At 40.3% G+C, this 27,365-nt stretch overlaps 1 protein-coding gene across 1 annotated transcript; it reads left to right on the forward strand.

Moving 5' to 3' along the window:
- ppwd1 (peptidylprolyl isomerase domain and WD repeat containing 1) lies at positions 1-27,197 on the forward strand. The gene is made up of 11 exons (XM_072252610.1): positions 1-137; positions 5,083-5,185; positions 9,549-9,652; positions 12,659-12,779; positions 14,857-15,304; positions 17,891-18,081; positions 22,023-22,212; positions 23,359-23,540; positions 24,233-24,314; positions 25,270-25,452; positions 27,018-27,197. Exons 1-11 carry the CDS (start codon positions 20-22, stop codon positions 27,159-27,161), a joined length of 1,866 nt encoding a protein of 621 aa, XP_072108711.1. The 5' UTR covers positions 1-19; the 3' UTR covers positions 27,162-27,197.
- Positions 27,198-27,365: the final 168 nt, after the last annotated feature.

The following is a 27,365-nucleotide window of genomic DNA, read 5'->3' on the forward strand; positions in this document are numbered from 1 at the left end:
GGTGAGAGGTTGCCGCAACATGGAGGCGCCCACGAAGAGGCGAGGGTCGTCCTGCGAGGGGAGTGGGCCGGAGTCGGCGGACGAGGAGTGGGTGGGGCCGCTCCCCACACAGGCCCTCCGCGTCAAGAAAAGGAAAGGTAATGTGCTACGCGATTCGCCTTCGATCATCGACTGTATGTTGCCCTAGAAAAATGCACGGGACTGCAGAAGGAGGAGAGTTGGTCAAAACATTTGTGATCGATGGTCAAACCTGGTTTATTAATAGCTGAGGACTTGGTTTTGTTCAAGGGTATCGGGGAGGAACTGTTCAATCCATCACATGCACCCAGCCCAGTAGAATGTGCAGGGGTGGAAGGTAGAACAGTACAACACAGGAACAGACTCTTGTCCTTAGGATGTCTGTGCTCAGCATGATACTAATTTAAACGGATCCCCACTGTCTGCACATGATCCACGCCCCTCTGTGGCCGTGGATACGTTTTTGATTAACTAGTCGGCTCTGTTTGCCGCCAGTTCAATAGTGAAGGAGAGTATAGAAGATATGAACTCTTAGGAGCTTTGCTTATTTCTTCTATTTGGACAGTCCCTCGGGATCGGAGACAACTTGCTCCCACTGTAATTTTGTGGATTCTGAAGTGACTGACTTGCTCAAAGTTGGATCAGGAGGTGCTTGATAAGTGTGGTGGGTGGCTCATTTGTGGGACATATGCTCCTTTTGTCATATATACAGAAGGCTCCTGGCCATGGAACCTGCCTAGTTGTTCAATATGACCATGGCTGATCTTTGCTGGCCTCAACTCCCCTTCTGTGCCAGTTCCCCATAGACCTCAATTCTTGATATTTCAGAAAGGTATCTACCTTCCCCATGAATACTTTCCCTGATCCAGTCTCCACAACTCTCCATGGTAGAGAATTGGAATGGGTTTATGAAGGATCTCAGCCAAAATGCCAACGTTCCTGTATAGATAACACACACAAAATACTGGAGGCAGTCAGCAGGTCAGGCAGCATCTATGCAGAGGAATACAGAGTCAATGTTTTGAGCCAAGACCCTTCATCAGGGCTGGAAAGGAAGGAGTAAGAAGCTAAAATAAGGTGGTGGGAGGGGAAGGAGTACAAAATGGAAGGTGACAGTGAAGCCAGGTGAGGGGGAAGGTAGGTATGGGGGGGATGAAGGGAGAAGCTGGGAGTTAGGTGGAAAAGGTAAAGGACTGAAAAAGAAGGAGGGCTGTGAGAGGAGAGGTAAGTGGACCATGGGAAGGAGGAAGGACATCGGAGGGAGGTGGTAGGTAGGAGGGGAGATGAGAATGGGTAAGAGGGAGTCGGAATGGGGAATGCAAAATGAGAGAGAGGGGCTGGGGGAGAAATTACTGGAAGTGGAGAGGATTGATGTTCGTACTGGTGGGTTGGAGGTTATCCAGACGGAATGTGAGGTGTTACTCCTCCAACTGAGAGTGGCCTCATTGTGGCAGTAGAGGAGGCCATAGACCAACAGATGGGACTACAGAGTGTCTTCCAGATGAAAAAATACTTTACTTTCAAGTCTGAGGTCAGTTACTGTATCCTGTACTCCCGATGTGACCTCCTCTACATTGGTGAGACCCAACGTAGATTGGGAGACTACTTTGTTGAGCACCTTCACTCCATCTGCATTGGAGAGGATTTCCTGGTGGTCAACCATTTTAATTTTACTGCCCTTTCACATTCCAACATGCCAGTCCATGGCCTCCTCTACGGCCAGGATGAAGCCACTCTCAGGTTGGAGGAGCAACACTTCATATTCCACCTGGGTATCCTCCAACCTGACTGTATGAACATCAATTTCTCTAACTTCTGGTAATTTCTCCCCTCCCCCCCCCTTTTTTTCTATTCCCCATTCCAGCCCCTCTCTTGCCCTTCCTCTTCTCGGCTGCCTATTACCTCCTCCTGATACCCGTCCTCCTTCCTTTCCCTTCATGGCTGCTCTCCTCTCCAGTCAGATCCCTTCTTCACCCCTTTACCTTTTCCACATCACCTCCCCCCTTCTCACTTCATTCCCTCTACTCCACCCAGCTTCCCCCTTACGTGGTTTCACCTATCACCTTTCAAAGTGTACTCCTCCTTCTACCCCCACTTTATTATTCTGGCTTCTTCTAGTTAACTAGTAGTTAACTAATATTGACTAAGTCTTGATGACTTGTTTCCTGGGTGACATAAAATGGAATTGTACTAAAATATTTGTAGGTAGAGAAAATAAAAAAAAAGTTCATTAAAAGGAAACACAAGGAATTCTGCAGATGCTGGAAATTCAAGCAACACACATCAAAGTTGCTGGTGAATGCAGCAGGCCAGGCAGCATCTCTAGGAAGAGGTACAGTCGACGTTTCGGGCCAAGACCCTTCGTCAGGACTAACTGAAAGAAGAGCAAGAAAGAGATTTGAAAGTGGGGGGTGGGGATCTAAAATGATAGGAGAAGACAGGAGGGGGAGGGATGGGGCCAAGAGCTGGACAGTTGATTTGCAAAAGGGATATGAGAGGATCATGGGACAGGAGGCCTAAGGAGAAAGAAAAGGGGGGGGGACCCAGAGGATGGGCAAGGGGTATAGTGAGAGGGACAGAGGAAGAAAAAGAAGAGAGAGAGAAAGAATGTGTGTATATAAATAAATAACAGATGGGGTACGAGGGGGAGGTGGGGCATTAGCGGAAGTTAGAGAAGTCAATGTTCATGCCATCAGGTTGGAAACTACCCAGATGGAATATAAGGTGTTGTTCCTCCAACTTGTGTGTGGCTTCATCTTTACAGTAGAGGAGGCCGTGGATAGACATATCAGAATGGGAATGGGACGTGGAATTAAAATGTGTGGCCACTGGGAGATCCTGCTTTCTCTGGCGGACAGAGCGTAGGTGTTCAGCGAAACGATCTCCCAGTCTGCGTTGGGTCTCACCAATATGTAGAAGGCCACATCGGGAGCACCGGACGCAGTATATCACCCCTGCCAACTCACAGGTGAAGTGTCGCCTCACCTGGAAGGACTGTCTGGGGCCCTGAATGGTGGTAAGGGAGGAAGTGTAAGGGCATGTGTAGCACTTGTTCCGCTTACACGGATAAGTGCCGGGAGGGAGATCAGTGGGGAGGGAACAAATGGACAAGGGAGTCGTGTAGGGAGCGATCCCTGTGGAAAGCAGGGGAGGGGGCAGAGAGAGATGGAGGAGTGGCTCCTCCCACGTCCTCCATTACTCTTAATAATTTCTCCTTTGGCTCCTCCTACTTCCTCCAAACTACAGGTGTAGCCATGGGCACCCATATGGGTCCTAGCTATGCCTGCCTTTTTGTTGGCTTTGTGGAACAATCTATGTTCCAAACCTATTCTGGTATCCGTCCCCCACTTTTCCTTCGCTACATCGACGACTGCATTGGCGCTGCGTCCTGCACACATGCTGAGCTCATTGACTTCATTAACTTTGCCTCCAACTTTCACCCTACCCTCAAGTTTACCTGGTCCATTTCCGATACCTCCCTCCCCTTTCTAGATCTTTCTGTCTCTATCTCTGGAGACAGCTTATCTACTGATGTCTACTATAAGCCTACTGACTCTCACAGCTATCTGGACTATTCCTCTTCTCACCCTCTCTCTTGCAAAAATGCCATCCCCTTCTCGCAATTCCTCCGTCTCCGCCGCATCTGCTCTCAGGATGAGGCTTTTCATTCCAGGACGAGGGAGATGTCCTTTTTTAAAGAAAGGAGCTTCCCTTCCTCCACTATCAACTCTGCTCTCAAACGCATCTCCCCCATTTCACGCACATTTGCTCTCACTCCATCCTCCTGCCACCCCACTAGGGATAGGGTTCCCCTTGTCCTCACCTACCACCCCACCAGCATCCGGGTCCAACATATTATTCTCCGTAACTTCCGCCACCTCCAACGGGATCCCACCACTAAGCACATCTTCCCTCCCCCCCCCGCTTTCCGCAGGGATCGCTCCCTATGCGACTCCCTTGTTCATTCATCCCCCCCATCCCTCCCCACTGATCTCCCTCCTGGCACTTATCCTTGTAAGCGGAACAAGTGCTACACATGCCCTTACACTTCCTCCCTTACCACCATTCAGGGCCCCAGACAGTCCTTCCAGGTGAGGCGACACTCCACCTGTGAGTTGGCTGGGGTGATAACTGCGTCCGGTGCTCCCGATGTGGCCTTCTAAATATTGGCAAGACCCGACGCAGACTGGGAGATCATTTCACTGAACACCTATGCTCCGTCCGCCAGAGAAAGCAGGATCTGCCAGTGGCCACACATTTTAATTCCACGTCCCATTCCCATTCTGATATGTCTATCCACGGCCTCCTCTACTGTAAAGATGAAGCCACACTCCGGTTGGAGGAACAACACCTTATATTCCGTCTGGGTAGCTTCCAACTTGATGGCATGAACGTTGACTTCTCAAACTTCCGCTAATGCCCCACCTCCCCCTCGTACCCCATCCGTTATTTATTTATATACACATATTCTTTTTCTCCCTCTGTCCCCCTCACTATACCCCTTGCCCATCCTCTGGTTTTCCCCCCTCCCCCTTTTCTTTCTCCTGTCCCATGATCCTCTCATATCCCTTTTGCCAGTCAACTGTCCAGCTCTTGACTCCATCCCTCCCCCTCCCACTTTCAAATCTCTTACTAGCTCTTTCTTCAGTTAGTCCTGATGAAGGGTCTCAGCCCGAAACGTTGACTGTACCTCCTCCTAGAGATGCAGCCTGGCCTGCTGCGTTCACCAGCAACTTTTATGTGTGTTACATTAAAAGGAAACACAGTTTGTCTTAACCAGGGATATTATTGTGCATTTTATTTATATATTTGAAACTCAGACCTTAAACTGAATTTAATTTCATCGTAAATGTGTTGTACCTCCAGTTATTGAACATGAGAATGCTAAAGCGGGAGTGTGCCCTTTTTGTTTGAACAAAATTACTTTTGAGTTTTGTGGCGAATTGATAAAAATATTCAGTTTCTAAGTTATCAATTTGCCATCTACTTGAGAATATTTGTTATGAATTATTTAGTATATCTGTTAAGGTTAAAAATGCATATCATTTGTCTTTCCCTCCTCAGTTCTTGATTTTGAGCATGTGTATTTGGATAACTTGCCCAGTGCTTCAATGTATGAACGTAGCTATATGCACAGAGATGTTATAACACACATAGTGTGCACCCGGTAAGACCTGCTTTCACTTGTTTTATTTCAAGTAGAAAACTAAAACGTAATTTGATATAAAACTGGAAGCGTTTTGATGTTTATTGCTCTATATGGAAGTCTTCCTGCTGTAGAACTACACCCACTTTATTACATGCCTCCTGTGCTGATCATAATGGCCGCAGGGTAATTGTTCATGGTGTTCTGCTGCTGTAGCCATTCCGCTTCAAGGTTCAATGTGTTGGAAGTTCAGAGATGCTCTTCTGCACACCACGGTTGTAACATATTACTGTCCTCTTCCTGTCAATTTGAACCAGTCTGGCCATTCTTCTGACCTCTGTCATCAACAAGACATTTGTGCTCACAGAACTGCTGCTCACTGGATTTTTTTTTCTCGTACCATGCTCGGTAAACCCTAGAGACAGTTGTACATGAAAATCCTAGGAGATCAGTGGTTTCTGAGATACTCAAACCACCCTGTCTGGCACCAGCAATCATTCCACGGTCAAAGTCACTTGGATCATATTTCTGCCCCATTTTGATGTTTGGTCTGGACAACAACTGAACCTGTTGACCAAGTCTGCGTGGTTTTATGCATCAAGTTGCTGCCACATGACTGGCTGATGAGGTATTTATTAATGAGCAGGTGTTCCTAATAAAGTGACCACTGAGAGGAGATGCTATCTTGCACAATATAGAAATGTGATCAATGTTAAAGCTTGTATTAGATGAGAGTTTGAAATGCATGACTTGGAAAGCTACTGGAAAATGGGATTAGTGTTAATAGGTGTTTTGATTCCTGGCACAGATATGGTGGTTCAGAGAGCTTGTTCCCAAGTGGCAATTTAAGATGGTAATGATCAGTCCCAGTAGTCATTCAAACTTGTGATTTATTGTCATATTTCTCTTCTGAAGTTCCATGCTATTGACTTGAAATCAATATTCTTTGTGCTTGGCTGCTTTTCCCTCCTTCCTTCCGTGTACTGTCCACCCCTCCTCCTATTTTCCATCTGTTCTTCATGCCTCCCTCTGCACCTTCCATTCCTTCACCTGAATAGTTCTATATACTCTCATACTCTGCAACACTTTTGGTGGGGGACTGGAATTTATTGTGTTACGTGCAGGGCTGTTCCTCAGCTTACCTTCTCTCTTGCTGCTCAGTCATTGATGTTATTCATAATGGCCTCTTGTAAGCAGCAATTCACATTGTTGTGTCTCTATACATTTACCCTAATCAGCCACCTTTCTTGACTTTCATTCCTCTGATGCATTCCATTTAAAATATCTAACTGAATTCCTTCACAGTCTTCTCTCACTTTAAGTCCTCCAAGCCTTTAGAGCTGTCCTTTTTATGGATCCTCTTAAAACTACATCTTACAGGCATTTAAAAACCACAGCTCTTGCTATTTTCTCTCTTTCTCAAGCATTCAGATTTATTTACACATGTACATCGAAACATACAGTGAAATGTGTCATTTGCACTAATAGCCAACACACCCACAGATGTGCTTGGAACAGCCCGCAAATGTCTATCACACTTTCTGGCCCAACCAAGCACGCCCACAGTGACCCCTATAAGCTTAATTTCAAACAGAGCCTCAGCCCGTATGTCTTTTTCTCTTCAATGCTTTGTATCCTCTGCTATTCTATTCTATTTCCACCTTTTTCTCTCAAGTTCCTCCATCAATGTTTTCTGTACTGCTACTCACTTTAAAAGGATTTGATAAAAGCTGATTATTTGGTGTAAGGCCCACCCTTTATAGGCTGTCTTTTCCCATATCTGTAACAGCTGACTCCAGATCAGCATTTGGGGAAATGGTCCTAAAGATTATATGTTAAAAAAGCATAAAATTACATGGGTTGTATTTATCTAAGTAGGAGCAATGAAAGGATTGGGAGCTGAGTGAGGACTGCTACCCCAAGCAATCTCCCTGACTACCTCACTGCCCACAGCAGCATCTGGGTGACCAGAGCCTGCCCTGGCCCACTTCTAAGGAACTGCATCTCACTGAAGGCGCCTAAAGTTGTCTTTAGGCAGGAGAGCAATTGGAAGTGTAAGGTGGAGGAAAGGAAAGGTGTAGATGAAGGTATGAAGAACAGGTGGAAAAGAGAGGGAGGGATGTCTGATGCATAGAGGAAGGAAGGGAAGAATAGCCTAGTACAGAAAATAAGGACTAAGGGTGTAGAAGCTGGAATTGTAGGGGTACCTAAGGACAGTGGAAGGAGATAGTTATCAGGGGAACACTGAATAAGAAAAGATTTGATCACGGAAAGGATTAACAGTGAGAGCGATTGATAGGTTGTGCAGTGAGGATACTCTGTTATGAATGTGTGTGCGCGTGCCTGTGTACACACACTTGCATTCATCCTGATCTACCCTTGTGTGTATGTGCTGCTATTCATGTAGTTGAACCTGACGTCTGGCATCTTGGATCTGCTTGTCACTGGACCAGACCTATGCTTTATGAGGTCCGTATAGTAACTGGTGTATCTGGTGCTCCCAGTGTGGCTTCCTGTACATCGGTGAGACCTGACATAGATTGGGGGATCACTTTGAGCACCTTCATTCCACCTGCATAAGCAGGATTTCTCAGTAGCCAACCATTTTAATTCTACTGCCCTTTCCATTCAGACATGTCTGTCCATGCCCTCCTCTACTGCCACAATGAGATCATTCTCAGGTTGGAGAAGTAACACCTAATATTCCATCTGAGTAGCCTCCAGTCCGATGGAATGAACATCGATTTCTCTAACTTCCCATAATTTCTCTCTCTCTTCCCCCCTCTTTTTCCATTCCCCTTTCTGTCTCCCCTCTTACCCTCTCTCTTCTCCTGCCCTGCCTATCACCACCCTCTGGTGCCCCTCCTCCTTCCCTTTCTCCCATGGTTCACTCTCCTCTCCTCTCCTATCAGATTCTTCTTCTTCAGCCCTTGGCCTTTTTTCACCTATCACCAGTCAGCCTCTCACTTCATTCCCCCACTCCCCACCACTCTTCTTCACACTTTTCCTCTTTTGATGAAGGGTTTCAGCCCGAAATGTCGACTCTTTATTCCTTTCCATAAATGTTGCCTAACCTGAGTTCCTCCAGCCTTTTGTGTATGTTAAAATATGTTGTACATAAGCACCTTCAAGTCCTCAATGTTAAAGTTTAGGAGTGGAACATGAGGATTCTCATAGATGATCCCAGACTGGTTAGGCCTGAATGTAGCTCTGCAATTGCACTTCAAGACCTCAGGAGCTTTGATATTGATACTGTCACTCTAAGTGAGGCACAACAGACAGAAGATGACTAGTTCATGGTGATGGATACAGTTCCTGTGGAAGGCATATGAGAGGAGGAAATCTGGTTCAGTGGACAGGTTTTGCCATCAAGAATAGCAGTCTGGATAAATGGATAGCTCATGATCCTGTGGCTCAGTCTAAGGTACATTCTGGTCATCAATGCATTTGCCCTAACTTTAGAAAATATATGGATGAGGCTAAGGCATATTTCTGCTTCAGCCTCAGTGTGGAGGCAGTGCGGGAAAATGGAAGAAATGCGACTTGTGTCACAGATTGTGATAAACTAATTTCCTAGGGTGTCTTAAAAGCAGTCTACTTGGCTCTGATATCTTGCCGACTCTGGGCCTTTCTTCTTTCCAATGATCCTTTTGGAAATCATCTTCTTTGACATTTCCTTTCTGGATTGTCTCCCAAGTCAGTCAAGTCCTCTATGACTTTTGCTGTCACTTTGTCCTGTGAGTATCCATGACTCCACAGCAAGCTAACCAGGCTAGCTTCACTATTGACGTGCAGTAAAAGGGCTCAAATGCCAGCAGAATAAATATCAAGGTGTTGGCAGTGGGTAGTATTTCTGCTGATAATCTAAATTTAGATGGAGTGGAACTTCAGTTACAAACTTTCAGCTAAGATGTGGGAATTCCTCACCTATGTGTGCTTAACCTGGAGTCATTTATACCCTGAGGAGGTAACCTAAGAAAGTCTTCACTGTTGATTTATTATCACAGGTTGTTACATAAATGTGCTGAATTAGAGTTAAGTGATTACTATGACAAGTTTAATTTGCTCCAGTTCTAAAGTTCTGACCATAGGCATCAGAGATTTGTTGTTCTGATGAAAGGTTGTTGAAGTGAAATGTTTACTTTTGTATGTCTGCAAAAATGTCTGAGTTTTTTGTTTTTATATTGTACTATGGTATTTCGTTCTTGGACAAGAATATAGAGCCTTATTCACAGTTAGGTAATTGAAATTATTATTGTGTCAAAAAGAATGTGGCTCTTATTGTTAAATTTGTTACTTTCAAGTCGAATCGCTAAATTTTTTCTCCTTTTGTGATAAAACTGTGTTGCTGCTGACAAACTAATACTACTCTCTGAATGTACAGGACAGACTTCCTGATAACTGCTAGTCAGGATGGACATGTCAAATTCTGGAAGAAGAAGGATGATGAAGGGATAGAGTTTGTGAAGCATTTTCGCAGCCATTTAGGTAAAATGTTTTGATATTCTAAGTTTTGTACATTTTGTACTTTAAAATCAGCATTGTAGAAAATTTGGCTAGAGTCATTCTTTAAATGCAGAGAACTGAATGGGGGAGAAGACACTATATAATTGGCATTTTAATGCTGAGACTTCAGTGATGCTATGATAAAGTGCAGGTACAAAACAATCAAAACACTATCCAAAATGAAGGCTTTATCATGCTTTAAGTTTCAGATGTGTAGTGCATATTGTAAGTAACTCTTGTGGTATTCTCCTCTTGTCCTGGATTTTGAGGTGAGAGGTAGCTGGTGTAACGTATGCATTTGACCATAAAATCAAAATGCCTTTGACATAATAAGATTCAAGTGACACAAATGTTGACAGAGGCTGTCATAACTGAAATTGTTTTTACCAACACGCTCTTCTGGTAGAAATAATGCTAACATAATGGTTATACACTTTCAAATAAAATAATTTATCAAATCTTTTAATGTTATATTTCCCAGGACAAGGACTGCTATTTTGCCAGGATTAAGATTTAAAAGGTTTAAATTGCTACTGAAAAGACCAGATCATAATCTAGAGAAATGAAGCAAGTATCTTGCTTGGTTTCTGGATGGTGTTTTTGTTGTGAGGGAAGAGTAGTGTCTAACTTCCATTGATGATTTTTTTTACTGAGTAATTTGCTGCTTTTAAACTGATGGAGAATTCTTTATTTGGAACTTTGTAGGATAATGCAAAAATATATGATTTAGCTACTTTACATTTTTTCTTTATCATTTCTCTTTCTCTCTTTATATATAAAATATATTAGTTCTATTTTAAAAATTCAGAATTTGCTTAAAGATTTAATTGTACTGATGCTTCAGAGATTCTTGGATGTTATTTGGTAAACATTTTGTTTTGCTGTTTTCAGAAAATCAAGAATTTTTAGATTCTATGAGGTCTGAGAAATTCCCAGAGGATTGAGAAATTCTCAGTGTGACATCCTTGTTCAAAAAGGGTGGGTCAAAAATATGTAACCACTGGTTTGTGGTCTGTTATTGGTAAAATATTAGAAATGGTTATTAGAGAAGTAACTTCCAAATGTTTTGGTATTATAATCTAATCAAAGACCTAGCATGGCTTCATGAATTTATTTGAGTTCTTCGAAGAAGTATCAGCAAGAGTGGATAAAGTGTAGCCAGTAAATGTAATATACTTGGATTCACAAAAAGTTATTTTTCAAGATAAGAGCTTGGGTGTTGGGATCAGATAAAGGGTTGTCTTAAGTTGCAGGAAGCAATTAGTAGTGATGAGGGGATCATTGTTAGTTGAAGACTTGGAACTAACAGGATGCCAAAAGGATTTTTGCTAGTACCAGTACCACAGCTATTTACAGTATATATTAATGAGCCAGAGGAAGGAAATGAATGTACAGGAGCAATATTTGTGGCTAATGTACAAGTGGATGGGAAGGTAAGCTGTGAGGTACAGCAATTTGCAAAGAGACGTTATTAGTGAGTAGGCGAAAAATTGGTAAATGGAGTACCATGTGGAAAGATGTCAATTTGTTCACCTTTGAAGGAAAAATGAGAAAATAGGTTATTATTTAAATTAAAGTACAAAAAGCTGCAGCCATAGGAGATTTGCTCCTTGTACAGGAAGCACCCAAAGTAAGCATTCAGATGCAGCAAATAAATCAAGAAGGATATAAGAAAGCTATTTTAAGGGGGGGGGGGGTTGGAAAATGAAGGTAGGGAAATCATATAACAGCTATGCAAGGCACTAGGTCACATCCATACCACTGCGAATAGATTTTTAAGAAAAAATTTGTTATCATTTGAGACAACTGGAGAAGATTCACTAGGATGATCCTGGATATGAAAGAATTTGGCTTATGAGGGGAAAAAATGAACATTGATTCTACACTCGGAGTTTATAATGATGAGGAAAAATTCTGTTGAAACCTACAAGATACCTGAGGGGGAGGCTTGACAGATGGATTCTGAGACAATGTGTTACTGTGTGGGGAAGATCCAAGATCAGAATGCATAGTCTCCAAACAAGGGTGTACACATTTAAGACAGGTGAAGAATATGTTACCTAAGTATTGCGAGACTTTGCAACTCCTTTCCCTGGAAAGCTGCTTCTTTGAATATATTGAAGGTGAGATAGATTTTTCAATCAGTAGGGGAATTGAATATGGAAGAAGACAAAAGAGTGGGCTTGAGAAAAGTTGTATCACTGCTTATTGATGAGGGAAGCAAACAAAGGGTCTATTCCTAGTGATGTGCCTCATGTTCTTGTTACCTGATGGGGCTAAACTGTAATCTAAAGAAATAAAATTTGATCCAAAATCTCAAATTTCAAGACCTGTATCAGTGATAATAAATCTGATTCTTCATATGGAATAATTTAGAACTGGGTGTGTTATTGAAATAAAAATAGTGGCCTCCATTTAAGACAGAAGTCAAATCTTTTCAGAGTCTATGAATTTTTTTGAACTATGTTCCTCTTTTGACAGTGTAACTAGGGTCTTTGCATTCTTAAAGCAGAAGCAAATAGATTCTTGATAAACAAGGAAGTGGAAGTTATAGAAGGAGGGGAAGTATATGGATTTGAGTTTACAACTAGAACAGACACTCTGTTAATGGCTAAGCAGACTTGAAGGATCAAGAGACCTGTTTCTGCTTCTCGCCCATTTGTTTGTGTGTACGTTTTGGTCAAATAATCAGTTGCAATACAGGCGCTCCCCAGCTTATAAATACCTGACTTGTATACAGCCTGAGCATATGATCGAGTGATTGGAAGATCAGTGGATGTATTTGCCAGCTGCTGCAGGGCTGCAGCCATCTTCTGTAATGTGGGAACTCTGTTCACAGCCACATTTCTGACTTGCAAACTGTTTGGTTTATGAAGAGTTCCCCGGAACGGAAACCCCTGTGGTTACCTGTACATGAAAAATGGTCAGATTTGGGAGATGATGCCTCAATTCATACTGGTAGTTTATTTTGTTTTTTTTTTAATGCAGGAGTTATTGAATCTGTTGGAGTTAGTGCAGAAGGAGCTCTATTCTGTTCTGCTGGTGATGACCAGGCAATGAAGATTTTTGATGTGGTCAACTTTGATATGATTAACATGCTAAAATTAGGGTAAGGATACTAAAAACACAGAACGCGTATTTGACAAACATGCAATGAGCCAAATGGTTTCCTTCGCATCATAAATTATTATTTTCCTGTTGGATATTTACAGTGGCATTTAGTATTAATACTGTACTTTAATTTGACATGAGTTTAACATAGTATGTGCTCCATTAAATCATTTGTTGAAACTTAGATACAGAAAAAAAGTATTTATTATAGACATCAGTCAAACTTTTCTTTACAAAAGAAGACTGAAGTTAAACTATTGCTTCATGAGATTGGTTAGGGTGGTTGCTAAGAACTCAAAATAACTTAGGAACATTATATCTTGTTGCCATTAGGCATTACCTATTATCACCATGATTCACCTGTTATTATGGCCTTGCCTGCCTTCATTCAAATGTTGGTGAACATAGCATGAAGCAGTTTAAATTTCACAAATCTTGCTTCAAAATCTCTCTTTTTACCTCTCATTATTTGTCTCTTTCTACATTTATCTCACCATTTTGTTCTGGCTCAATGTCCAAGGTCCCTTTTCATTATTTCTGCCCTGACAAAAAGCTAAAGGAGGCTGAATACTCTGATAATTCTACACAGATGTGTCTGAAAAATAGATTACCTGTGACTGCATTACATCTGTTTCCCACAATTCTGCCCCCACCTTATTTTACCCTGGATAACATGAATAGACTATATACCGTAAATCAAGAAATCTGCAAATGCTGGGAAGTGCCTGATTTGCTAAGCACTTCACATAATTCAGTATTTCACATGTTTGGTTGCTTCTTCTCGGTCTGTCACAAACTTTGATAAAAATTCAGGAATATCCTCAAAGTCTCTGTGGGGTGGGGGTGGGGTGCTGGGAGGGTGAAATACAACATCTCCCTTGACTTTTGGTAAACCCTGACATATACCTGCTAAAATTGGAGAAGGAACTTTTGGGCTGGTGCTAAGACCCTCAAGGCCATGCATCAAGACCAGGCAGGGGGTAAACAGGCAGGAATGTGTATTCCCTCCTAAGCTATCCACCTGCCCCTCCTGTCAAGCAATTCCTGCTCCTTCTGTGATGAAGTGTGTAGCTCACACACTGGCCTCCTCAACTGGAATGGAAGTAAGTCACCCCAATCATGAGGGATGGCTGAAAAAGGAGGAGAAATAGAACTTGCTTTTTATTCTTGATTTCACTTCTTCTCTGGAACTGTGCAAAAGGTTAAAGGAACATCACCGGAACTTTAGATTCCACACTTTCCAGCTGCCTTGCCTCAACATTGAATTCAATGTTTCAGATAGTATCCATGGTTTTGTTTTGGAGGGTAGCTGTTGATGAAAGTAACTCGCATTTGTGATAAATTTCTCCTCCACATCCATCTTTTGTCCCTCTGCTTGTATGTTTATTGTCTTGCACCATAATCGTGCTTTTCTTCATCAACACAGACATCTACTTTTGTTTTTCCCTCCTTTTTTCCTGCCACTCTACTAAATGAAAACCTGGTAACTTTTTTCCAGTTGCAAAGATCATTGATCTGAAAGTAAACACTTCCTCTCTTTCCCTGATCCTGTCTGATCTGATTTGTATGAGATTTCTAACATCTACAGTACATTGCCTTTAGCTTGTATACCCTCCTGGTCTGCCCCACATTGACATCTGTCAGTTCTTGTTCATAACCTAGGCAGTTAACAGTGTTTGTTCTCATCCATGTATTGACATTTAGGATGAGCGATTTAAAATACTTCACTTCAAGCATATTAAATGGGTTAGCTTTTGAATTAACTTTTATATTTAGTGTTTTATAGTAAAGATTATTTGTATTAGTGTTGTGCATCAAAGTATATCTGTCAGCATGAAAGTTGATGAACATTTTTCTTAAATTGTTTTTGAAAGTCTGCTTTTGATGTAGGTCAGAGTTGTAATTATTTCTACTCTTTTGATCATTTCTAAAATGTATATTTTCTTTCTTATTTTGCTTCACTATAAGCTTTTTTTTTAAAAAAATAGGAGTCCAAAATTTTAATGCCCTATTATCAATAAATAGAATGGAAGCCTCTCTGTGTTTCAAACTAACGCCTCAATTTTATTTTACAGATACCATCCTGGCAAATGTGGTTGGATTTACTCACCCGGAGATGCTATATCCGCTGTTGCATGTTCAGAAAAGGTCTCAGGAAGGATCTTTATATATGACGCCAGAGGAACCAACCAGCCGCTCCATGTATTTGAAAAACTGCACAGTTGTTCTCTCAGTGAGATCTATTTGAATTCTGTCTATAAGGTTGTTGTTTCAACTGACAAATCAGGAATGCTGGAATACTGGACTGGGCCACCAACTGAGTACAAATTTCCCAAGAATATAGAATGGGAATATAAAACTGATACCGACCTGTATGAATTTGCCAAATGTAAATCATATCCAATAGGCATCACATTTTCCTCTGATGGAAAAAAAATGGCTACTATTGGATCAGACCGTAAAGTACGGATTTTCAGATTTTTGACTGGAAAGCTGATGAGAGTATTTGATGAATCTCTGACGGTAAGTGAATAGTGTTTTTTTTAAACAATCCAGTTTTCTGTTTTATCTTCATTTTGATGTGTATCAGTAAAATTGCAATGTAACGTTTTTTCCATTTGGTGCCATCACTCATTGCTTGGTCAGGTAAAATCTGTCAGGGAGCTGCCTTCATTCTAACATTAAGAACTTTTAAATAAAAATAGGGACATGAGTAGCCACCTGGTGCTTCAAGCCTGATCTACCAGTCATCCTGGTGATTCTTCTAAACTCCAGTGAATATAAGCCAACTCAATTCCTGTTTGTGTGGCAAATCCACCATCGCGGCCACAAACCTAATTAATCCTCATGAAAATATATTGATATTGGTCAAGGACATTAAAACTGTGCATTATTGTTTCTCACTGAAGCCTAATATAAATATAGTAAGATCTCTGTTTTCTTACTCAAATTACCTTAGATAAAAGCTAACTACTTGGCTTCCAAATTGCTTTTTGCACCTGACTGATCATCAATTCTCAAGTTCAAGTTTAATTATCATTCAACAATACACATGTATACTTTTCAATGAAACATAATTACTCTGGAGCCAAGGTGCACATATAGTTATGATAGCACAGTGTCTGTCAGTACATTACCCACATTCTGTAATCCAAATTCCTATATGGTGGGGATGAAAAGTGTCACATCTATTTATGCCTCTTTATTTACTCTAGTCATTCCATGTGTTCAGGAATATAATGTCAAAGCTGTCTGCAAGGCAAATATCTTTCCCTTTCATCTCTCAACTGACTTTCATTGTAGTTTCTGTGGGTTTGGGCCCAAATTGTCAGGATTTACAGCTCCAACACTAGATTTATGTTTTGCTAGTGATACTACTGTTGTTGGCTGAATCAAAGTGGTGACAAATCAGCATGTAGGAGGGAGACTGAAAATCTGATTGAGCAGTGCTACAACAACCTCTACTCGACATCAGCTAAACCAAATATCTGATTATTGGCTACAGGAGGAAGAAGCCAGAGGTCCATGAGCCAATTTCATTAGGGAAACGGATATGAAGATTGTCAGTAGCCTTAAATTCCTTGGCATTATCATTATCAGAGTCTGTCCTGAGACCAGAACATAAATGTCATCACAACAGTGCCTTTTCTTCCATAGAAGTTTGTATAGACTCAGTACATCACCAAAAACATTGAAAAACTTCTATAAATGCATGGCAGGGAGTATCCTAACTGGTTGCCTCACAGCCTGGTATGGAAACACCGATGCCCAGGAATGGAAAAGTCTACAGAAAGTGGTGGACACAGCCTGTCTATCACAGGCAAAGCCCTCCCACCATTGAATACACTTACATGGAGTGCTGCTACAAGAAAGCAGCATCCATCATCAAGGGCTCTCAGCATTCGAGCTGTGCCCTCTTCTAACTACTGCCATCGGGCAGGAGGTACTGAAGCCTTGGGTCGGACAACACCAGGTTCAGAAATGGTTATTACCCTATATCCATCAGGTTCCTGAACTAGCATGGATAACTTCAATCAGCACTACTCTGAATTGATCCTGTGACCTACAGACTCATTTTCAAGGACTCTTTACAGCTCACGTTCTCAGAATTATTTTTTATTTGTACTTTGTCAGTCTATCTGTTTCTGTATAGTCTTTCATAAATTCTAATGTATTTCTTTTTATCCCCTGATAATACTTGTCAGAATTTGAATTTCAAGGTAGTATGTGGTAACATACATATGTTGATAATAAATTTACTTTAAAGCTTTGAGATGTGGGGTTGGGATTATCAAAATTAATTTTATATTGGCCCTGTAACAAAATTGTTGGTTAAGTACAACAGATTTCGATCTATCTTGCTGAACTACAGACATTTGAGGTTAGTCCAATCCTCACCTTGTGGATATGTGCTCACTTTAGCGATGATCTGTCCTAAAACCTTGTTGTCTTTCTCCTGTCTGTCTTCAGATTCTTTTGTAAGACCTATGAACTCTCCTTCATCCACTACCTTTGGTCCTGTGCATTATTCTAAATTCTCTAATCCTATAACTGATGATTCGTAATTTGTAATGAAAGTACTGCTGAGTTCATATTTAGCCTGCTGATAAACGGAGCAGGTGCATTGCTTGGTAGTTTTTTTAAAAATATATATTCCTAGCTCCTGTTCTCTGCTTTAATATTCTCCAAGGAGCTTATATATATGCTGCTTATAATTCAGGGATGAAGCTATAGTAAAGATAGAAATTCCCTGTTGTCAAACATTCTGAGACCACTCCAGGATAGTGTTAACTTGCAACATTTTTAGCGCAATTGTATGTACAATGAAACAGTTAGTATGCGCCACTCCTTTGTCTGAATTACTGCAAGCTGCAGCATAGTACAGCTCTGTTAGCTATAGAATGCCCTTCACTGGCACCTGCTGAGTGAGAATATTCATCACAGGCTGTTGCAACTTCTCTCCCTTCTCCTGAAGATTGTTAGTACTCTATTCAGTACATGCAGCTACATCTGAAGTCCATGTAGAGATTCTGAAAGAACCTCCCTTTACAATATATTGTAATAGAATGCAATGATCTGTGAACTGATCTGTTGTTTGATGTTTTTAAGATGTTTACAGAATTGCAGCAGATGAGACAACAGCTTCCTGACATGGAATTTGGGCGACGCATGGCTGTTGAACGAGAACTAGAAAAAGTTGATGGAATGAGGCTAACCAACATTGTTTTTGATGAGACGGGACACTTTGTACTATATGGTACAATGCTGGGTATTAAAGTAATAAATATAGAAACAAACAGGTATTTGTGCATGAAATTAAAATGATGCATGTAATAAACAGTAGTAAAGTAAGAAAATCAGTGGAGTTGTTGCTTGATCAATACATTCTGATCTTATGGTTGAACTCTCCTGTACTCGTATATGGTTTAAATCAATCATTTTGATCTTTTATGAAATCTTCAGTGAAGTTCTGTAGATGCAGAGAAAAAGAAATTACTTGGCAGTAATGACCAGATGTAACTGAGCCAGCCCTTTAAGCTTCCATTCAATAATGAGAATGAGAATTTTTGAGGATTTATGTATTGGCATAGGGATTTGGTAAGGACTATAGGACCCAGATAGCTGAGTTGTAGTTAATGATGGTAGACGGAGAGATAAATGGCAAAGGTGGTTGGCAAGCACCTGAGTAATGAAGTAATGGGATGTGATTTGTGGAACTACGAATATATTGGATATAATGTAGGACAAAGTATGGGAGGATGCTAATGTCGGGAAATGTACTTTGGAGGCTGGAAAGGCATGATCATGCCTTAGTACATTGAGGAAGCAGTATTTGTTTATTACATGTAAATAAGGATAAAGTTGGCTACAGTTCCTCAACTTATTGCTTTGCGATTTGGCTGGAACCATGTCCGTAGAGGACAACAGACTTGGCTATGTTTTCGTACAATAGAAATATATAATACTGAGGGGACCATCTGGTCCATTGTGATTTTGCCAGCTATTTTGAAAGACCAATTCAATTAGCCTCACTCCTTTCTCTTTCCCCACAACCATACAAATGCTTTCTTTTCAACAAAATCACATCATCTTTCATAAGTTACTATTGAAATTGCAACCACCATCCTTTCATGGAGTGGATTTTGGATCTTATCAAGCTTGCTTGAAAGGTATCCTATGATCATTTTGTTTTGCCCAATTATTTCTTGTCAGTGCCCTCCAATTCTAGAGGATGGAAAATGACTTTTCACCCCAGTGACAACAGAAGGTCCCAATATATATTAAGCTTGTGATTAACAAGGCAAATACCTAAATAATGAAACATAAAGTTATGAAAGATTAAAATAAGGCAACAGTCTGTGTTAAATGCTTAGACAAACGTAGGAGCAGGATTAGTTCATTTGGCCCCATGAGTCTATTCTGGCATTCTCTGAGATCATGGCTAGTTTGTGACTCAGTTGCATGTGGCTTAATGCAAGCTTAGATTTTATTGTTTGGATCAAATCCTTTCTGGACTACTACATTATATCCCAAGTAAGATGTTTGACTTGGAGGAGGTCCTGTGTACATTCATTAGAATCATCTGTCTTTTTTAAGGGTTAAGCCATAAAGGCAGATTACATAAAATGCCTGTATCCTCTTGAGTTTTGAAAGATGGTCTGTTGAAATCTCAAAAGTGATTTGATTTTCCCTGGCGGGGAGAAAACGATGCTAATAATTAAATGTGGATCATTTAATGAAGTGGGTGGTTTTCTTCATGAAAATGATGCTGGAAATTTGGAACTTGTTCCCAAAAAACACTGCTTGCTGGGTCAGAAGAAAATTTTCAGACTGTGTGATGGATAAGGATATCCAGAGAAATAAATGATGGGTAAATGAAGCTGAGGTGCAATGTAGCAGTTATTTAATTAAATAGCAAATTGTGTGTAAGGAACTGTATTAAACCGGTTCCCAATGTTTCTTGAGTATAAAGGGCCCAAATCATTTCTCATGACCAAGGAAAAAGCAAAAAATGAGCGGGTGGCTGAGAGTAAGCAAAAGTATTGGTAGGTAAAATCACTGACAAATAATAAACAAGTATATCTCTGTGACCCAATGTAGATTGGGAGACTGCTTCATTGAGCATCTGAGCTCCAACTGCTAGAAAAAGCAGGATCTCCCAGTGGCCATCCATTTTAATTCCACTTCCAATTCCCATTCCAACATGTGGGTCCATGGCCGCCTGTACTGCCACGATGAGGCCACGCTCGGGTTGGAGGAGCAACACTTTATTTTTCATCTGGATCCTCTCCAACCTGATGGCATGAACATCAATTTCTCAAACTTTTCCTTCACCATCCCTCATTCCCATTTCCCTCTCTCATCTCCATCTCCTTACCTGCCCATCACCTTCATCTGATACTCCTCCCCCTGCCCTTTCTTCCATGGCCACCCTTCCTCTCCAGTTAGATTCCCCCTTCTCCAGCCGTGTACCTCTTTCACCAGTCATCTTCCTAGCTCTTTACTTCCTCCCTCCCCCTCCCAGTTTCACCTATCACCCTCTACCTTGTATTTCTTCCTCCCCTCCCTCCACCTTCTTGCTCTGACTTCTCACCCTTTTTTTTTTCAACCCTTTTTTTTTTCTTGACCCAAAACATCAACTGTCTTGATCCAGAACCTTGACTGTCAATTTCTCTCCGTAGATGCTGCCTGGCCAGCTGAGTTCCTCTATCATTTTGTGTGTGTTGCTTTGTCAAATAATAGTTATCTTAAAAGATTCTTGAAAGTTAATGCTTGGGATTCAGACACCAGGAGCACGTTGGGACAATTATGGTCTCACTTGACGGTATTGCTTGTGGAGGAATGAAGAGTGAACTGAGATTGGGGAAGTAGAGATCACAGTTGCACATTAATAAAGCTGGAGAAACACAGCAGGACAGGCAGCATCTATGGAGAGAAATTGACAGTCAATGTTTTGGGTCAGGACTCTTGATTTGGACTGGAAGCTACTGGGGAGAAGGGGTGGTTCAGCAGCTGCAGGTGATGGGTGGATCCAGGTGGGGAGTGGGAACGGTGTCAGAAGCTGGGAAGTAATTGGTGGACAAAGGGCTAACCATGGTGGAATCTGATGGAGGAAAATGGAGCATGGAATACAGGGAGGTAAACCAGTGGGGGAAGTGTGCAGCTAATAGGCTTGTGGAGAGGGTAGGGTAGAGGAAGGAGGGTGATGGGGCCAGGTGGATCAGGAGGAAAGGGAAAAGGCATAGCGAGGAAGTGGTTACTGGAAGTTTGAGAATTTAATGCCACCAGGTTGGAGACTGGACATGAAGGCATTTGACACAGATTTTGAAACTGAACTAATATAAATATTCATGACTGCAACAGAACCAGCTTTCAGGGGATTTGATTGGCTACAAATGTTACACAAAAGGTCAGTAATTCTTTGCGGAATTGTTAGTAGTTGGTCATTTTTGGCTTTGAGGCATATTTGCTGTGGGGTCCCAAACCTCTGCAGGTGATCACCATTGTCATTCTAGCTACACAGTTGTGTTGGTCTAATTAATGGAGTGTGGCATTGGATCCCAAATTTCTGCAGCTCCCAATTACTTGTGCTGAAGCATTTGCCCACAATCTACATACACCATGTTAGACCTGGTAGAGGTTCCCAACTTTATTTGAATGGAGAGTTATAATTGTGAGGGAAAAGACCAGTTATGTGACTTGTATGTAAGTGTGTTGTTAGCTTATATTTACAGCTTATAATATTTTAGGAATACTATAAATGTCAATAGTTATTTCAGTGTTTTTCAGAGACATTTACAGCATTCAAAGTCTTTGGCAGCTGGTTCACCCTGGAGAAGTGGCTTAGTTAGCTCTTGCGACATTTCAGTAGGATTTATGATCGAGGCTCTATGCTGCTCAGACCGCACTGATTCGACTGAAGCTGATTTCTTTGCAGGACACCTGTTTCAAATAAGAATAGGTTTAGTGGAGTTATTAGTATGCAACTCATGACCTCGGGCAGTGAGCAGTAAAATGGAATGTCTGGATCAGTGTAGTCCTTTGTTCAGGTTTTCCAATTGAAATATCTTCCCATTGCATCATTTTCTTTACTACCTCTCCAAATTCAGGGAAATAAGATGCACAAAACAATACATGATTTCGAAACCCTACAGTTATAATAAAACTCTGTTTTTTGAATAATAATTGCTTTTAAGTATTTTGGTGACTTGAATATAATATAAGGTCAATTTTTCGTAAGGTGTGTACGAATCCTGGGTAAACAAGAAAATATACGTGTGGTGCAGCTAGCTTTATTCCAAGGTGCTGCTAAACCTGCGCAGGGTGTAATGACAATGGAGATGAAAGCATCTGAAAACCCTGTGCTACAAAATGTTCAACAGGATCCAACTGTATTCTGTACAGCATTTAAAAAGAATCGATTCTATATGGTAAGTGGGATTTTTATGCAAGTTAATCAGAAATTTCAGTTATACATTACCTTTTGGATGTTTTAATTACTTTTTGCCGGCACTAATTGGATTAACACATTGATAGAGAGCTTTTTTTTTTAGGGAATGTCCTAACAGTTGCAAGTAAGTTTTTGTTTATTGAAATTCCATTTTTAAATTTGTATATTCTGTGCTGGAGAAGAATCCTTTATCGATGGCTTGCCAAGTGCTCTCTGGGAGTCAGTTACTCCCAGAACACTCTCATTCTCTCAGGACGCTGAAAAAAGCTGGTCTACCTGAACGGATGCTGGTGACCTTTTACCGCTGCACCATAGAGAGCACCTTAACGTACTGCATCTCTGTCTGGTATCTCAGTTGTACAGCAGCTGATAAGAAAGCACTTCAGCGGGTCGTCTCCAGCACACAGAAGATCATCGGGACACAGCTCCCAGCCCTGGAGGACACCTACAGCTCTCACTGCCTAAGGAAAGCTACAGGCATCTGTAAGGACATACACACCCATGCAATCATCTGTTTGAACTTCTTCCATCTGGCAGACGTTATAAGATTTTCTATGCCCGCACTTCCAGACTGAAAAATAGCTTCTTCCCCAGAGCTGTAATTGCTCTGAACCAATTGATCAAGCATCATCCATAAATTTATCATATTGCTACTTGAATACTGGTTTTATGGCTGTCATGCATCTGAGTTGCGCTTTTGTACTGCTGGACATTGCTTGTACTGGCTGGTTACTTGATTTTATTTATTGTTTATTTATTTTATTTGTTGGTTTATAGCATTGAGTATGAGAATGAAAACTCATTTTCGCATGACAAATTAGTACAAATTGTACTATGCAATGACAATAAAGATATTTCATTTCATAATGTTTAAATCAATTTAAACATTAATTTTCATGTTTTTTAGCAAATATTGGTGCTGAAATTTAAAATTTAATAAGGCAACAAAGTAACCATTAGGCTGTGAAATTCAAAATGGTTAAATCATTGGAAAAGAAACAAACACTAATCAACAGCTGCTGTAATTCAAAAAATATCTAACAGAAAGACTGTGGTTCTGGACATTGACCTCTTTTAAATATGGTGTTAACTAAGCTGCTGTTTCTCTGATTTTAATTTTGCAAAGTTTACAAAGAGGGAGCCAGAGGATACAAAAAGTGCTGAGTCTGATCGAGATGTCTTCAATGAGAAACCCTCCAAAGAGGAAGTCATGGCTGCCACACAAGCAGATGGCCCTAAACGTGTTTCAGACAGTGCCGTTATCCACACAACAATGGGAGATGTACATGTGAAACTGTTCCCTGTTGAGTAAGTTTACAGGTGTACCTGGAGCTGTTTTGGTGAAATCTGAAACTGAGAATACTTAAGCTATCAAAAAACATACTGGTAAATAGTATAGCTGAATCCAGCTTTATTAAGTGCAAGTGTTACTATGTTTAAAAACTTGATCTAAGAATTTTATTTAGAGATGCAGCATGGAATAGGCCCTTCCAGCCCTTCGAGCTGCACCGACATAGCAACCCCCGATAAGCCCTAGCCTAATCACAGCACAATTTACAATGACCAATTAACCTACTAACTGGTATGTCTTTCGACTCTGGGAGGAAACTGGAGCATCCAAAGAAAACAGGTATTACACGAGAAGGATGTACAGACTCCTTACAGATGATATTGGAATTGAACTCCAAACTCCGATGCCTTGAGCTGTAATAGCATCATGCTCACTGCTAAGCTACCACGGTTCTGTTCTGATGTAATATAACAGATAGACTAGAAAAAGATTAGATTTACAATTTAAGAATTTCCCTCATTTAAAGATTATACTTTTGCAATAAGACCTGGCATTATACATGTCCTCTACAAATTATAACTTTACTTATTTGAGATCAACTTTCACACCTTAAGGATGAGGTGGGTTGGAATCCATTGTTGTTATTTTTACTTTTCACTACATTCATTCTGGTAAAATTAACCAGTACTGTTTACTTTCTTGTAATTAGGTGTCCAAAAACTGTGGAGAATTTCTGTGTGCACAGTAGAAATGGATATTACAATGGCCACATATTTCATCGTGTTATTAAGGTATTTTTGTTGATAAACTTGGTTTTACAATTTATGATATTGGTGTTGCATTTTCATTTTATTGAAATAGAAATCCTGTAAGCTAGTTTCTTTAAAGTGTTTTCCAGCTCTGAGAATTTATTTCTTTAATTGTTAAAGACAATGGCTAAGTGTAATTTAACCCAAAATACAATGTGTAGGTATTGAACTTTGATTTGGCTTGAATGACTGATTGAATGATATGATATAGTTATTTCAAAATGGTATGGATAATACAAAAATAATGTATAACCATTTGTGTTAGCAAGAAAAATGAGAGAATGATGCAGTTCCTAAAGCAAAAAGACCACACACACCCCAGATATTCTCTTTTCTCCCTTCCCCCAATGGGCATAAGATACAAAAGCCTTGAAAGCACATACCACTAGGTACAAGGATAGCTTATACCCTGATGTTATAAGACTATTGAATGGTTCCCCAGCACAAAAAGTTGGACCCTTGACCTCACAATCTATCTTGTATGATCTTTCGCCTTACCTGAACTACACTTTCTCTGAGGCTGTACCTGTTGCATTTTATTCTGTATTCTGTTAATGTTTTATATTGTACTACCTCAGTGCACTGTGTAATGATTTGATCTGTATGAACAGTAATGCAGAACAAGTCTTTCACTGTATCAATATACGTGATAATAATAAACCAATTCCAATATAAATTTAAGAGCACTAGAATTAGATAAAAATTGTGAAGCAGTGAATCCTTTGGTTCAGAGTAGAGATTTCTATGAGATCAGCAAACATTACAAGTTGGCATATGTTGTAATAAAGGTGGAAGTACAATGCTTTACAATCAGAAAACTTCATACTGGTTAAATTGCTCAGTCTCCTTCGTATAAGGATAATTTGTCCAATTAAAATGTAGTAGAAGTGAAATGTATATTTAAAGCATGTATGATTTAATTTGTACACCTTCATAGGGTTTCATGATTCAAACTGGAGATCCAACTGGGACGGGGATGGGAGGCGAAAGTATTTGGGGAGGCGAATTTGAAGATGAATTTCACCCGACGTTAAGGCATGATCGACCATATACACTAAGCATGGCCAATGCAGGTGCTAACAGTAATGGATCCCAGTTCTTTGTAACTGTTGTACCTACAGTAAGTTCCTCTTTCTTGCTGTTACTCAGAATTGAATGTAATTGTTTTAGTACTTTAGCCAATGGATTACTTAAAAAAAAAAGTTGTTTTTTTTGGGGGGGGGAACGCTTTCAAAGAAAATAACATACTTCCTAATTTAAAATGTTAAAATTTGAAATTAGGATGTAATGTTGAAATTGTATAGGGCATTGGTAAGGCCAAATTTGGAGTATTGTGTACAGTTCTGGTCACTGATTTATAGGAAGGATGTCAATAAAATTGAGAGAGTACAAAGGAGATTTACTAAAATGTTGCCTGGGTTTCATCTCCTAAGTTACAGAGAAAGGTTGAACAAGTTTGGTCTTTATTCTTTGGAGCGTAGAAGGTTGAGGGGGGACTTGATAGAGGTGTTTAAAATTATGAGGGGGATTGATAGAGTTGACATGGATAGGCTTTTTCCATTGAGAATGGGGGAGATTCAAACAAGAGGACACGAGTTGAGAGTTAAAGGGCAAAAGTTTAGGGGTAATATGAGGGGGAACTTCTTTACTCAGAGAGTGGTAGCTGTGTGGAACGAGCTTCCAGCAGAAGTGGTTGAGGCAGGTTTAATGTTGTCGTTTAAAGTTAAATTGGATAGATATATGGACAGAAAAGAAATGGAGGGTTATGGGCTGAGTGCGGGTCAGTTGGACTAGGTGAGAGTAAAAGTTCGGCACGGACTAGAAGGGCCGAGATGACCTGTTTCCATGCTGTAATTGTTATATGGTTATAAAATGACCAATGCCTCTATTATATCGTGGACAATTTGCTTTCCAACTTCAGTGCTTCAGACATTCAGGGCCATATCTACAATAGATATAAGCTTCTAGTCCAGTGTTTCAAAGCTTGCTGATTTCTATTCAATTTTCAGTGAATTGCAAGCAAAACTTGAACAAAGGATTACCAAGCTGCAGGTAGTGGGAGAAGTAAATGCACATCTGTGTCAAATTCTGTATGTACATTAAAAGCTTCAGGGGAGGACCAAGCCATTTCTGAGCAAATAGTGTGCCAGAATGGAGTATCTGCTTTTAAGTGCAATATTGAAATCCAATTTATAGATGACCAGAAAACAGCTAAGGGATTTTTCCTTGTCACCAAACTTAAGGTTAATTTTGCAGATAAATAGAATTGGGTAATGAAGAGAATTGTGGATGTGATGCTAGTTAAATGGATTGAAGAGGTATATTTTTGTTCAGTAAATTGTACAAGTTACCTTTCCTACCAAGTGTTTATGGATTTTCATAAACTTAAGTATCATTTTAATGGCAGAGTATGACTTTGCTGTCTGTCAGGGGTGTTTTCAGTTGTTCTGGCCACTCATTAAACTACATGATTCTGCTTAAGGCCCAACCATACCCAACCAAATAACATGTTTTAAATAAGGTATGCCCTTTCTCCAGCTGACCTCATGATTAGACTTGTCCATATTAATCTGGGTCTCTAAACTGTGGTTTATGAAACTTTGTCAAACTGAATTGGGTAATTTTTGTTGTGAAATATTAATGCAGAGTTTAAGAAAATGTCTTTTTTTGTTTTAATATTTTTAGCCGTGGCTTGATAACAAACACACAGTTTTTGGTCGTGTGACAAAAGGAATGGAAGTGGTCCAGAGGATTGCTAATGTGAAGTGTAATCCAAAAACAGATAAGCCATATGAAGATATCAGTATAATCAATATTACTGTAAAATAATGAAGTATCATTTTAACAATATTGACAGCTTCAATATTGTAAAAGTAATTTTGTAATGTTTTCAAAATAAATATTGTTACAAAATGAATATTTCTGTATTAATCTTTGGACAGTGAGTGATATTTCCGATGCCTTTCAATGGGTAATGTACTCCTCCATTGTGTATTCTTAACTTCCAGCATTGTGCAAAAATTCAAATTAATT

The sequence above is a fragment of the Mobula birostris genome, chromosome 3, assembly GCF_030028105.1.
Source record: "Mobula birostris isolate sMobBir1 chromosome 3, sMobBir1.hap1, whole genome shotgun sequence".
NCBI lineage: Eukaryota > Metazoa > Chordata > Chondrichthyes > Myliobatiformes > Myliobatidae > Mobula > Mobula birostris.